At 37.0% G+C, this 13,268-nt stretch overlaps 2 protein-coding genes across 2 annotated transcripts; both read right to left on the bottom strand.

Moving 5' to 3' along the window:
- Positions 1-304: 304 nt before the first annotated feature.
- LOC138870778 (uncharacterized) lies at positions 305-3,810 on the bottom strand. The gene is made up of 5 exons (XM_070148617.1): positions 3,109-3,810; positions 2,896-3,027; positions 2,062-2,818; positions 1,057-1,986; positions 305-319 (listed from the first exon to the last, which is right to left on the bottom strand). The coding sequence occupies exons 3-5, from the start codon at positions 2,116-2,118 to the stop codon at positions 305-307; spliced, it is 1,002 nt and encodes a 333-aa protein (XP_070004718.1). The 5' UTR covers positions 2,119-2,818; positions 2,896-3,027; positions 3,109-3,810.
- A 1,547-nt stretch (positions 3,811-5,357) lies between these two features.
- Positions 5,358-6,456, bottom strand: LOC104228598 (heavy metal-associated isoprenylated plant protein 9-like). The gene is made up of 4 exons (XM_009781081.2): positions 6,156-6,456; positions 5,927-6,071; positions 5,606-5,763; positions 5,358-5,505 (listed from the first exon to the last, which is right to left on the bottom strand). The coding sequence occupies exons 1-4, from the start codon at positions 6,174-6,176 to the stop codon at positions 5,368-5,370; spliced, it is 462 nt and encodes a 153-aa protein (XP_009779383.1). The 5' UTR covers positions 6,177-6,456; the 3' UTR covers positions 5,358-5,367.
- Between the last annotated feature and the right edge of the window lie 6,812 nt (positions 6,457-13,268).

Here is a 13,268-nt window from a genome sequence, read left to right on the forward strand (position 1 = left end):
ATGAGTCACGACCTGCACGGCAAAATGGAATATTCTAAAATTCCCAGCCCAGGGTTACAAATTAATCTGATGGAAATACACACGGGTTAGGCAGTCTTCATCTTTAATCGCACCTCCGAGTCCCGTATGTTTTTCTGTTTTCAGGAAAAAGGACCAAATTGTGAGAAACAAACAAGTGCTCGAGGCTTCATACTTCAGCGCTCAAACACTTGGGGGACTGCATATTGTACACAAATACGTGCGGTAAGACGGAGACGTAAATTGAAACAAGTATCGAGCAGAAGTTACGGAACCTCAGCATTCATCATTGTGTTCTTTCCTATCAAAACAAAGGAAGATGAAAAACATTCATCGTAGTGTTCTTTCGCATGAGAATAACGGAATCACCTCTCGTACCCTTCCTAATACATTAAGATAGGGTCATGACTATGTATTGAAACAGGTTATAAGGAAAAACATTGTTGAATAGTATTTATTTTATAAAACATCTGTTACAAGAAAAACAGTTACGAGAAAGTTATAGATGTATCTCAATACATGTAATATTCAAAAGCTTGTCCAAGTTTATGAATAAAAACTTGTCAAAGTTGTTTCAAACAAACATGTGTGTTCCTATTTCTTTCATCGTATTATAACACCATTATGAAGTTGAGACGTCTTCTTCATTAAGTGTCGATATATAAAAGGGCCCTCTTTTATAAACCTCATGTTAATAAGTCATGAGAAGAATCATAAAGCATTTTCAAAGGATAAAAATGCTAAACTATTCTATAAGTCCTAAATAAATAAGGAAAAGGCAAGAATAGAACACATTGAAGTACTAACAAACTTCTTGATATAATTAAAAAGACTTAGTAGAAACTTAGTCGACGAAAAGTTTATACAAGTGCCCCATTATAATAACTGGGGACTTTCACCAAAAAATCCCTTAAAAAAATAACTAAGGGATAAAACCATTATCCAACAAAGAAAGAAAAAACAAAGTCTGAAAATTTAACTGGTCACTGAAGGGGTTGGCACATCAGAAGTTGCAATATTAATTTCATTTTCAGAAACAGCCACAGGCACGGTGACAACTTCTGAAGAAGCAGCAACAAGAGCGGTTTCAGCTGGGCTTGAAGTGTTAGGTTCAACGAGGGGAGCAAGAGTCACGGAAGTTTCATCTTCCATAGACTGAGTCGTAGAAATTTCACCCTCGGAAGCTGGAATTGCAACATCTTCAACTTCAACTGCCACAGCAGCAGCTTCGTCATTTACAGGTTCCTTAGCCACGGGAGCTTCAATTGCCGGAGAAGTAAAGTCAAATGATTGTTGGGTTCTTTCAATGGTTTCTAAAACTTTGGCCAACTTTGAGTCTAAGTCAAAATTTTCTTGACTGGCCTCCATTAAAGCATCACGACGAGAGTTTAAGAAAGCCCAACTCACCACTAAATCAAACTTCTCCTCAAGAAGTCCATACTCCCTTTCCCACATAGCAAGATCATTCTTTAACACTTGATGTTCAGCTAAATGAGAATCAAGGGAAGCTTCAAGGGAGGCATGGGAACTTTCTAAGGCATGTACTTTGTCAGAGGAGATCTTTAAATCAGCTTGAACTTGAGTCAAGTTCTGCACTAATTCTCCTGCATATTCTTCTTTCTTGTCCAAGAGTGCCTTAAGTTTTCTGATTTCTTCACTTGACTTTGATAATTGTTCTGAAAAGCAACATTCAAGGCGCTCCTTGTCTTTTTCAAATTGACTTGAAGAAGCTTTGGCAACTGCTAGCTCAGAAGTCAGACTTCGATTTTGCTGCTCCAGGTGATTTCTACTATCTAGCAATTCTTCTATGGTTCTCTGAGCATTCTCAAACTGCTCTTTCCAATTATCTGCTTCTAGCTGGGCTCTCTTGGCTATTTCCTCAGCCTCATGGATAGACTTTTCAGATTCACGAGTTTTCTTTTCCAGAAGGAAAATTCTTCCCATCAATTCTGTACCAATGAGGTTAGCCTACAATGACAACTCATAGAAATAAGAATTTAGATATTAAAAAAAGCTTGTTAGTAAGTAGAGGAAAAAAAATACCTTCAAAGTAGAATGAACTATGTCATTCATCAGAGTTAAGCAACTGTGACTGCTCATCTTCTTCTTCTCAATATCTCAAATCAAAGGCCTAAGCCAGGCATCTGCTCCACCAGACTTCCTTAAAAGACTGTTATTAGCAGGAACTTCAAGTGTAACGCTCCTCATAGCCAAGCTCCTTCTACTGGAACCCTCCTCTGGATGTTGAACAGAGGGAGGGGGAGCTATAGAAGGAGAAGCGGTAGAAGAAGTGAAAATAACAGGAGTCAAAGGACTCGAAGCAGGTAAGGAAGCAGAGATAGGCAAGGGAGCAGAAATAGATAAGGGAGCAGGAACAGATAGAATGGGCAAGGAAGCACTTGAAACCAACGGAGGAATAGAAGGAATGGGAACAGAAGAAGAAAAAGGAACTTCATCTAAAACTGGACCTAGTTCTCCACTTTCAAAACCACCAACAAAGAGGCGTTGAATAGATTTATTGGTGTCCCTCGGAGTGGTTTCATCATCAGAAGGAATACGAACATGTTCGGTAAGAGAGGCACGGACAGGGGTAACTTCAGCTTCATCCTCGGAAATGATGCGTCTCCTAACTCTTGGTCTAGCTATTAAAGAGGTGTCTTCATCTTCATCATTCTCAGAATCCTCTTCTACAACTTTCCTCTTTGATAACGTAGCTTGAGTTCTCTCCAAAGAGAGTGAAGTACCAGAAGAGGCTTGAAGGGCAATAGCTACTTCAGTTGTCATTCCTCGAATAGCAAATCTTGACAAAAAGAAGGATGAGAAAAGTTAGAAACAATAAGGGACTTAACATACAAAAAAGCATAAAGAGATGCATACCGTGAGTTTTCACTTTCCAACCATGTAAATTGGAAATGGATTTCCAAGTTCTTGCCTCCATAGGCACGACTTTCAAGATTGAATCTACCCAACCACGGAAATTAGGAACGGGTTCCACATCTCCCATAGTTGCTATAGAAAAGCAAAAAGAGACGAAATTAGAAAAGAAATTGAAATTCTTAAAGATAGGTACGGTAAGTAAAAAAAACTTACGTGCAAAGTTCCACTTCTCAGAGAAGGGGATATTTGTTTCATCCACCAAATCAACTGTGCGAACAGCAATATAACGAGTGTACCACCCACGATCCTTGTCATCTTCAGGGCTTACCAAGACCCTTTTACTTCTTGCAGTTAAAGTAAAAACCCCATGGCGGAATAATTTGGGGAGGTAAAGATGAATAAGGTGGGGAAAGGTAAAGCTAGCATTAGCTTTTACAGACAAATATCTCAAACAAGCCATTGCTCTCCATACAAGGGGGCCAATTTGTCCCAAACAAATTTTAAAAAAGCGACAGAAATCAAGTATAACTGGGTCAATAGCAGGAATAAATCCCAAAGTGAAGGGATAAGTATAAACAAAAGAAAATCCAATCCTAAAAGAAGATATTCTTTGGTTTGGATTAGGGATCACTATACGAAGATCACTTCTCCAGTTGCAATCTTTTCGAACAATAGAAATCAAAGGTTCAGTGATTAGAGAAGGAAAATTGTCAGCTTTATCTAAATTAACAACTTGATCACGAAGAGATTTCCTATCATTCTCAAAGGACAAGTCATTAGGTACTATTTCCTTAACTAAAGGCTCTTGAAAAGGCTCAGAAAGTTCTTTACCTTTAGAAGAGGATTTCTTAGTGATAGAACCTCTAGAAATAGTGCTAAAACTAGAAAAAAAGAGTGATGGAACCAGAGGAACCACCACGAACGGATCCTAGGCTACGACGCCTGCCACCTCTACCCCTTCTATGTCTTACAGGGCGTTGGGGAAGCTATCAAGAATTGGGATTCTCTTAGGGTTAGGATTCGGAGATGCCATTGCAGAGGAAGGATGAAATAAAGGAGAAAGGAACAAAAGTAAAGAGTAAAGTATCTGTTAAGGGTTTATGAAGAAGAAGACAAAGGAAAAAAGGTTAAATATGTGTATAATAACAACCATCAAACAAAGAAGCGTAATGATGGAAAGCCTATAATAAAAGCAACTATCACTTCGTAAATAGAGGAGACGAAGAAGCCTTGGAAAAAGGTTGTAGAATTACATAGATATCATAAGGTGACATGTGTGCAGAGCATTAAATAGAAAAGCAACTGAAGCGTCAGTACTGACATAACATTGATTACGGTGAAAATTCCTTTTTCATGAAGATCCACTTCCCAAATATTTAATTGATAAATAAATGGAAAGTGGGGGGACTATCTGTATTGGAAAAAAACTGAATCTGAATATTGAAGATGACGTTTCATGATACATGGACTGGTCAAAAGGTCAAAACGCAATAAATAGCCAAGAGGCACGGGAGACAACAGATATGAGGAGAAGAAAACAACATAGGTGTGGACCGTTACTCAAATAGGTACGAGTCTCGTACCTATTCGAGTCATTTAAAGACCGAAGATCGGAAGAAGTTGAAGATACGAATCTGATGACGTAAAAGAGTCTAAATACAGCATTAAATATCAAATACGTTAGAGAATCTGAATTAAATAGAAATGATTGTGTAACGTTTCTTTTAATGTCATTTATTGCTCATAATTGCCTCATTAAGACAAAGGCATTACATCTTCTCCTAGAATCAACTATAAAAGGAGAAGGACTCAACATCTATAAGGACAAGAAATATTATTGAGATTACACTGAAATACAAAATTACATATTACTTTATTATTCTCAAAAGTCTTTTAATATTTTCGTCTCCAGATTATCAGTAACCCGAATTTCTCCATATTTCTAAGCTTTGACCAAAGACTCAGATTTTTGATTAAACACTATAGTTAATAATATTGGTTGATAACCTAGAATAAATGATAAAGTAATATGATAAATTATACTGATAGTGTAATTTGTTTTTTACATTATTAGTTCATAACTTATAACTCAAATCCTTTTCACAATAATATGCTGAAATAGGAAATCAAGATAAATATATAACCCACCAGCAACACAATTTGGATATTTGCGAGTTGTGCATGTTTACCAACTTAACATGGGATTCTTACAATTATTTAGAGGAACTGAAGTGCAAAATCTTGTACACCAAGTTCGTTCTCAATGTCACAAAATAATACTTCTGTTTTATTTTATGTAACAATACACTTTCCTTTTTAGTTTGACTCAAAAAAAAAAGTGACACCTTTATATAGAAACAATCAAACTTCAAAATTTTTATTTACCTTTTGATGTCATGATTTTATAGCCACAAAAAAATCATGGTTTACTTAATTGATGAGAAATGAAACGGAGACGACAACATTTTTGATCTAGCTACTAATTTGGGAGGGTAATAATAAAGAATTCGTTGATATACCTCTGACTTTTAGAATTTTTCTTTTTAGTTGCTGGGCGCACGCCTCACAATGCATGTTGACACTGAGCTCAACAGTCGTCAACTCACTAACCTGAAAAGGTATTAAAACAAGGATGAAACGTTTAAGTTTATGTATATTCTTCAGTCATTTCACAAACCTTTCAGAACCAGCAAGAAATATAAAAGAGCACCTGTGATGCAACAACTTCAGGATCTGCTGGCAGGGGTGACAATACTTTTGCAACTCTCTTTGTTTTATTCATAATCCTGGCGCACAGTTGTCGTGGTTCTATCACACCAATTATTGTCACTTGGTTTTGTGCCATATCTATCATCACTCTTTCAACCCCTGCTCCATTTGAATATAGATTTAATCATTTTATATAATCACAAAACAAACACAGTGGAAGAGTCAAGGCGCGCGCAAACTGACTAAACATATCACTGTTTTTAAAATTAAAAAGAAGGCACGTACACGCAGTGAAATAAGAGACCAAAAGTCGGATAAAAACCTCTAATCTTTGAAATGGACCTCTCAATCTTCTTGGCGCATCCTACACAATGCAAGTCTATATGCAAAACGAAAGGGGAAGGTGGTTTTGGTTCTTTCTTCTCCTCTGTCTTCTCAACCTTATTTTCCTCTATTTCCAGTTCTCCCTAATAACATAAGTATCCAACTTTTTTCTCAGTCTATTAATTCACCAAATGAAAGAAATTCAAGAAAGGAAAAATATGAGTAACCTGTTTAGCTTCTTCACCCATTTTCTCTGCTTATGAGTTATGAGTAACCTGAACAAGTTGATAATAGTATTTGAAACTTGCTGGGATGGTTCGGGTTGAGACTTGAGGGGTTCGGACGAGTTTTGGAACAAGAAAGAACAGGTTGTGAGTAGTGAGGAGAAAACAGCTTCCAAGCTTTCATATACTACTTAAAACGAGGAGAACAAACTGCATTCATAGGACAGTATGAGCTTGCAAAATTTTATTACCCAAAAAGCTAACTTTGTGCGATGGCAGAGCACATGAAGGGGAACTAACTTCATAAACGGTACCTATTTGAATCATATTCAAATCCTCCTTTTTGTATATATTAGTTGAACTGTTTGCTCGGAGGAGGAGAAGGAAAAGGGATTCCAAAAAGCAGGGGATACCCAAATTTATGGACATAATTAAGGAATATTAATAGGAGAGAGAGATCGATAGAGAGAATAATCCTATAATTATGCTGCCTAAGTTTCAAGAACCACTAGTTTGGAAAAAAGAGGGGGAGCTAGAATTTTAACTTTACGAGTTCTGAATTTCGGAACAACGACTTCAAATGATAATAATTGAGTTCTAAATTAATACTCTCTCTGGTTCACTTTAGTGATTTTTTGGCTTTTTTTGTGGTCCACAATATTTGATTTTTAGAAAGAATTAACTTCTTCTTTCCAAAGTTTAAGGTTAATATCTTTAATTTTATTATTAATTAATGCTAAAATATGAATTCTTTAATATGTGTGAAAAGAATTAAAAAATCAGTTAAAGTACACCAAAGAGAGTATTTTTTTTTTACATATTTAATGAATTTTTTATTACACAAAAAAATCACTTCAAGGTGACCCTTGAATTCAGTCATAACTTTAATTTCGATGGTATCTTTTCATATGATTTGAAGGATCTTATGCGGATGCATCAGCAAGGAAAAGGCATCTACGCCATACTGTTTGTTGCAATACAACTAATTTGTAAACTGAACAACTTATTGGGGGATGCTAAAGCGCTAATGATTTGAGTGTAAATATGTTCACGCTTCAAAGTTGGTGTCACATGGGGTTGTTCCGATTCCATAACCTAAATTCCCGCCCCCTCTCCCTGGGGAAAAGACGAAGAAGAGAATACATACAGCAATACAAAAGAAAAGAATAGAGAGGAAAACAATTGCCACTACTTATTAGTAATAACTTGCGTTGCAATGCACCATAGATTTGATTAGCTCTCAACACCAAAGTGGTGGTGTGCATGCCTGGATTGATAACAAGATGTGACATTTCACCTCACTTACCTTACCAAATAAGATGTACACAGAATTTTGCATAAACGATTCAAGACTATTGTCATATTAATTCATTTTGTAAATGAGCTTGGTTCTCAGACTTACTGTTGTTAATATTTACTTTGTATCATTTCCAAGCGGAAAGGACTTAGTTTATATACTCCCTCTTGTTTAACCAAAAATCTGAGTCTTTGCTCAAAGCTAGAAAGAAATTCGGGTTACTGATAATCAGGAGACGAAAATAAAATATTTTTGAGAATGATGGTAAAACAGTAAATAGTTTTGTATTTCAGTAAGATCTCAATAGTATTTCGTGTCCTTACAGATGTTGAGTCTCTCCCCTTTTATAGTTGATTCTAGGAGAAGATATAATGTCTTTGTCTTAATGAGGCAATTATGAGCAATAAATGAAATTTAAAAGAAACGTTACACAATCATTTCTATTTAATTCAGATTCTCTAACGTATTTGACATTTAATGCTGTATTTAAACTCTTTTACGTCATCATATTCGTATCTTCAACTTCTTCTGATCTTTGATCTTTAAACGACTCGAATAGGTACGAGACTCGTACCTACTTTAGTAACGGTCCACACCTATGTTGCTTTCTTTTCCCCCTATCTGTTGTCGCCCGTGCCTCTTGGCTATTTATTGCGTTTTGACCTTTTGACCAGTCCACGTGTCATGACACGTCATTTTCAATATTCAGACTCAGTTTTTTCCCAATACAGATAGTCCACCCACTTTCTATTTATTTATCCATTAAATATTTGGGAAGTGGACCTTCACAAAAAGGGAATTTTTTGCTGTAATCAATGTTATGACAGTACTGACGTCCCAGTTGTCTTTTCTATTTAATGTTCTGCACACGTGTCACCTTCCGATTGGTTTCGTAATTCTGCAGCCTTTTTCCAAGGTTTATTCATCCCTTATATTCACGAAGCGATAGTTGCCATTATTATAGGCTTTCCATCATTACACTTCTTTGCTTGACGGTTGCTATTATATACATATATATCCTTTTTTCCTTTGTCCTTTTCTTCATAAACCCTTAACAGATCCTTTACTCTTTATTTCTACTCCTTTCTCCTTGAGTTCATCCTTTTCTCTGCAATGGCATCTCCGAATCCTAACCCTAAAAAAATCCCAATTCTTGATAGCTTCCCCAATGCCCCTGTAAGACATAGAAGAGGAAGAGGAGGCAGGCTTCGTAGCCTAGGATCCGTTCTTGGTGGTGCCTCTGGTTCTGTCATGCCTTCTTCTAGCTCCGGTACTATTTCCAGAGGTTCTATCACTAAGAAATATTTCTCTAAAGGTAAAGAACTTCCTGAGCCTCTTCAAGAGCCTTTAGTTGAGGAAATAGTACCCAATGACCTATCTTTTGAGAATGATAGGAAATCTCTTCGTGAGCAAGTTGTCAATTTAGAGAAAGCTGACATTTTTCCTTCTTTAATCACTGAACCTTTAGTTTCTATTGTTCGAAAAGATTGCAACGGGAGAAGTGTTTTTCGTATAGTAATCCCTAATCCAAATCAAAGAATATCTTCTTTTAGGATTGGATTTTCTTTTGTTTATACTTACCCATTCACTTTGGGATTTATTCCAGCAATTGACCCAGTCATACTTGATTTCTGTCATTTTTTCAAAATTTGTTTGGGACAAATTGGTCCCCTTGTATGGAGAACAGTGGCTTGTTTAAGGTATTTATCTGTTAAAGCCGGTGTTGATTTTTCCTTTCCCCCACCTTATTTATCTTTACCATCCCAAGTTATTTCGCAATGGAGTTTTTACTCTAACTGCAAGAAGTAAAAGGGTCTTAGTAAGCCCTGAAGATGACAAGGACCGCGGGTGGTACACTCATTATGTTGCGGTACGCATAGTTGATTTGGTGGGTGAAACAAATATCCCCTTCCCTGAGAAGTGGAACTTTGCACGTAAGTTTTTTTACTTACCGTTCTTACCTCTTAAGAATTTCAACTTCTTTTCTAATTTCATCCTTTTTTGCTTTTCTATAGCAACCATGGGAGATGTGGAACCCGTTCCTAATTTCCGTGGTTGGGTAGATTTAATCATGAAAGCCGTGCCTATGGAGGCGAGAACGTGGAAATCCATTTCCAATTTACATGGTTGGAAAGTGAAACTCACGGTATACATCTCTTTATCATTTTTCGTATGACAAGTCCTTTATTTTTCCTAACTTCTTTTTTTTAAATCCTTCTTTTTGTCAGGATTTGCTATTCGAGGAATGACAACCGAAGTGGCTACTGCCCTTCGAGCCTCTTCTGGTACTTCTCTTTCTGTGGAGAGAACTCAAGCTAGGTTGTCAAAGAGGAAAGTTGTAGAAGAAGATTTTGAGGACGATGAAGATGAAGACACCTCTTTGATAGCTAGACCAAGAGCCAGGAGATGCATAGTTTCCGAGAATGAAGTTGAAGTTACCCCTGTCTGTGCCTCTCTTACTGAACCAGTTCACATTCCCTCTGAATATGAAACCACTCCGAGGGACACCAATGAATCTATTCATCGTCTTTTCGTTGGTGGTTTTGAAAGTGGAGAACTAGGTCCAGTTTTAGATGAAGTTCCTCTTTCTTCCTCTGTTCCCATTCCTTCTTTTCCTGCTTCTTTACCTACTTCTGCTCCCTTAACTGCTTCGAGTCCTATGACTCCTGTTATTTTCACTTCTTCTACCACTCTTCCTTCTATAGTTCCCCCTTCCTCTGTTCAATATGCAGAGGAGGGTTCTAGTAGCAGAAGCTTGGCTATGAGGAGCGTTACGCTTGAAGTTCCCGCTAACAACAACCTTTTAAGAAAGTCTGGTGGAGCAGATAACTGGCTTAGGCCTTTGATTGTAGATATTGAGAAGAAGAAGATGGACAGCCATAGCTACTTAACTTTGATGAATGACATTGTTCATTCTACTTTGAAGGTATTCTTCCTTCACTTACTAACAAGTTTTTTTTTTAAAAAAAATTCTTATTTCTATGAATTGTCACTGCAGGCTAACCTCATTGGTACAGAATTGATGGGAAGAATTTCCCTTCTGGAAAAGAAAGCCCGTGAGTCTGAAAAGTCTATCCACGAGGCTGAGGAAATAGCCAGGGGAGCACAGCTAGAAGCAGCCAATTGGAAAGAGCAGTTTGAGAATGCTCAGGGAACTATAGAAGAATTGCTAGAGAGTAGAAATCTCCTGGAGCAACAAAAACGAGGTTTGACTTCTGAGCTAGCAGTTGCCAAGACTTCTTCAAGACAATTTGAGAAAGATAAGGAGCGCCTTGAGTGTTCATTTTCAGAACAACTATCAAATTGTAGTGAAGAGATCAGAGAACTTAAGGTACTCTTGGCCAAGAAAGAAGAGTATGCAGGGGAGTTAGTGCAAAGCTTGACTCAAGCTCAAGCTGATTTAAAAATCTCTTCTGATAAGGTACGTACCTTAGAGAGTTCTCATGCCTCCCTTGAAGCATCCCTTGAATCCTCTTTATCTGAAAATCAAGTGTTAAAGAATGATCTTGCTATGTGGCAAAGGGAGTATGACCTTCTTGAGGAGAATTTTAACATAGAGGTGAGTTGGGTTTTTCTAAACTCTCGTCGTGATGCTTTAATGGAGGCCAGTCAAGAAAACTTTGATTTAAACTCAGAGTTGGCCAAAGTTTTAGAGACCATTGAGAGAACCCACAACCACTTGACTTTCCTTCACCGTCAATTGAAGCTCCCATGGCTGAAGAACCTTTAAATGAAGAAGCCATTGCTATTGCAGTTGAAGTTGAAAATGTTGCAATTCCAGCTTCAGAGGGTGAAACTTCTATGACTCAGTCTGTGGAAGTTGAAGCTTCCGTGACTCTTGCTTCCCTCGTTGATTCTAACATTTCAAGCTCAATTGAAACCGTTCATGTTGCTGCTTCTTCAGAAGTTGCCACCATGCCTGTGGCTGAAAGTGAAATTAATATTGCAACTTCTGATGTGCTAACCCCTTCAATTGGATGATGGTTTTATCCCTTAGCTTTTAAGGGATTTTTTGGTGAAAGTCCCCAGTTATCATAGTGAGGCACTTGTATAAACTTTTATTGACTAAGTTTCTACTTAGTCTTTTTAATTATATTAAGAAGTTTTGTTAGTACTTCAATGTATTCTATTCTTGCCTTTTCCTTACTTATTTAGGACTTATAGAATAGTTTAGCATTTTTATCCATTGAAAATGCTTTATGATTCTTCTCATGACTTATTAACATGAGGTTTATAAAAGAGGGCCCTTTTATTTTATCGACACTTAATGAAGAAGACGTCTCAACTTCACAATGGTGTTATAATACGATGAAAGAAATAGGAATACACATGTTTTGTATGAAACAACTGTGACAAGTTTTATTCATGAACTTTAACAAGTTTTTTTGACTATTACATGTATTAAAATCCATCTATGACTTTCTCATAACTGTTTTTCTTGTAACAGATTTTTACAGCGGTGAAATAAACAAGGTTTTTCTTCATAACCTGTTTTAGTACATAGCCTTTATGAGTTTGAGAGATGACTCTGTTGTTCTCATGGGAAAAACATTATGATGAATGTCTTGTGTTTGTTGAACACGATGATGAATGTTGAAGACTTCGTAACTTTTTCTCAACACTTGTCTCTTTATGGCCGACTTTTGTTCGATATTCGTATCTGTTTATCTACACATATCTGTGTATAATATGTAGTCCCCCAAGTATTTGAGCGGTGAAGTATGAAGCCTCGAGCACTTGTTTATTTCTTTCTATTTGGTCCTTTTCCTGAAACAGAAAAAGATACGGGACTCGGAGGTGTGATTATAGATGAAGACTGCCTAACTCGTGTGTATTTCCATCAGATTAATTGTAACCCTGGGCTGGGAATTTTAGAACACTCCATTTTGCCTTGCAGATTGTGACTCATCATTTTGCACGAGTTAGGGTTTTTGCCTAGCATCTAAAATCATTAGTAAAACTTTAATAATTCAAAAGAAATTTTTTTAACATGGCTATACCTAACCGTGGGTACTTTTTCATAAGTAATACCTCTTTAAATGGATGGCATTCCAATGTGAGGGTAAAACTTTGCCGTCCATTGTCTCCAACTTGTATGCTCCTTTTCCCGCAATGTCACGAACTTTGTATGGTCCTTCCTACATTGGACTTAGCTTTCCTGAATTAGCAGCCTTTGCAGATTGGAACACCTTTTAAAGCACGAAGTCCCCAATTTTGAAAAATCTGAGGCGTGCTTTCCTATTGTAATATCATTCAATTACTTGCTTTTGTGTTGCCATTCTTATCAATGCAGCTTCTCTTCTTCCTTCAAGCAAATCAAGGTTGACCTGCATCTCTTTATCATTAGATTCCTTCGTTGCCCGAACGTACCATGTGCTTGGTTCACCTATTTCAACTGGAATTAAGGCTTCCGCACCATAAACCATTGAAAATGGTGTTTCTCCAGTGCTTGTTTTTGTTGTTGTACGATAAGACCATAATACTCCAGGTAATACCTCAGGCCAATTACCTTTTAAATCCAATAACCTCTTCTTCAAGTTGTTGATAATGACTTTGTTAGTGGATTCCGCTTGTCTATTACCCACTGGATGGTATGGCATAGACGTTATCCTTTTAATCTGCCAACTTTGAAGAAATTTTGTGATTTGAGCTCCTATGAATTGTGGTCCATTGTCACACACGATCTCCTTTGGTGCTTCAAAGCGGCATATTATATTTCGCCATATGAAATCTTTAACTTCCTTCTGTCGTACCTGTTTAAATGCTCCTACTTCTACCCATTTAGTGAAATAGTCTGTGAGTACAAGTAGAAACTTTAC

The sequence above is a fragment of the Nicotiana sylvestris genome, chromosome 6 (genome assembly GCF_000393655.2).
Source record: "Nicotiana sylvestris chromosome 6, ASM39365v2, whole genome shotgun sequence".
Classification (NCBI taxonomy): domain Eukaryota; kingdom Viridiplantae; phylum Streptophyta; class Magnoliopsida; order Solanales; family Solanaceae; genus Nicotiana; species Nicotiana sylvestris.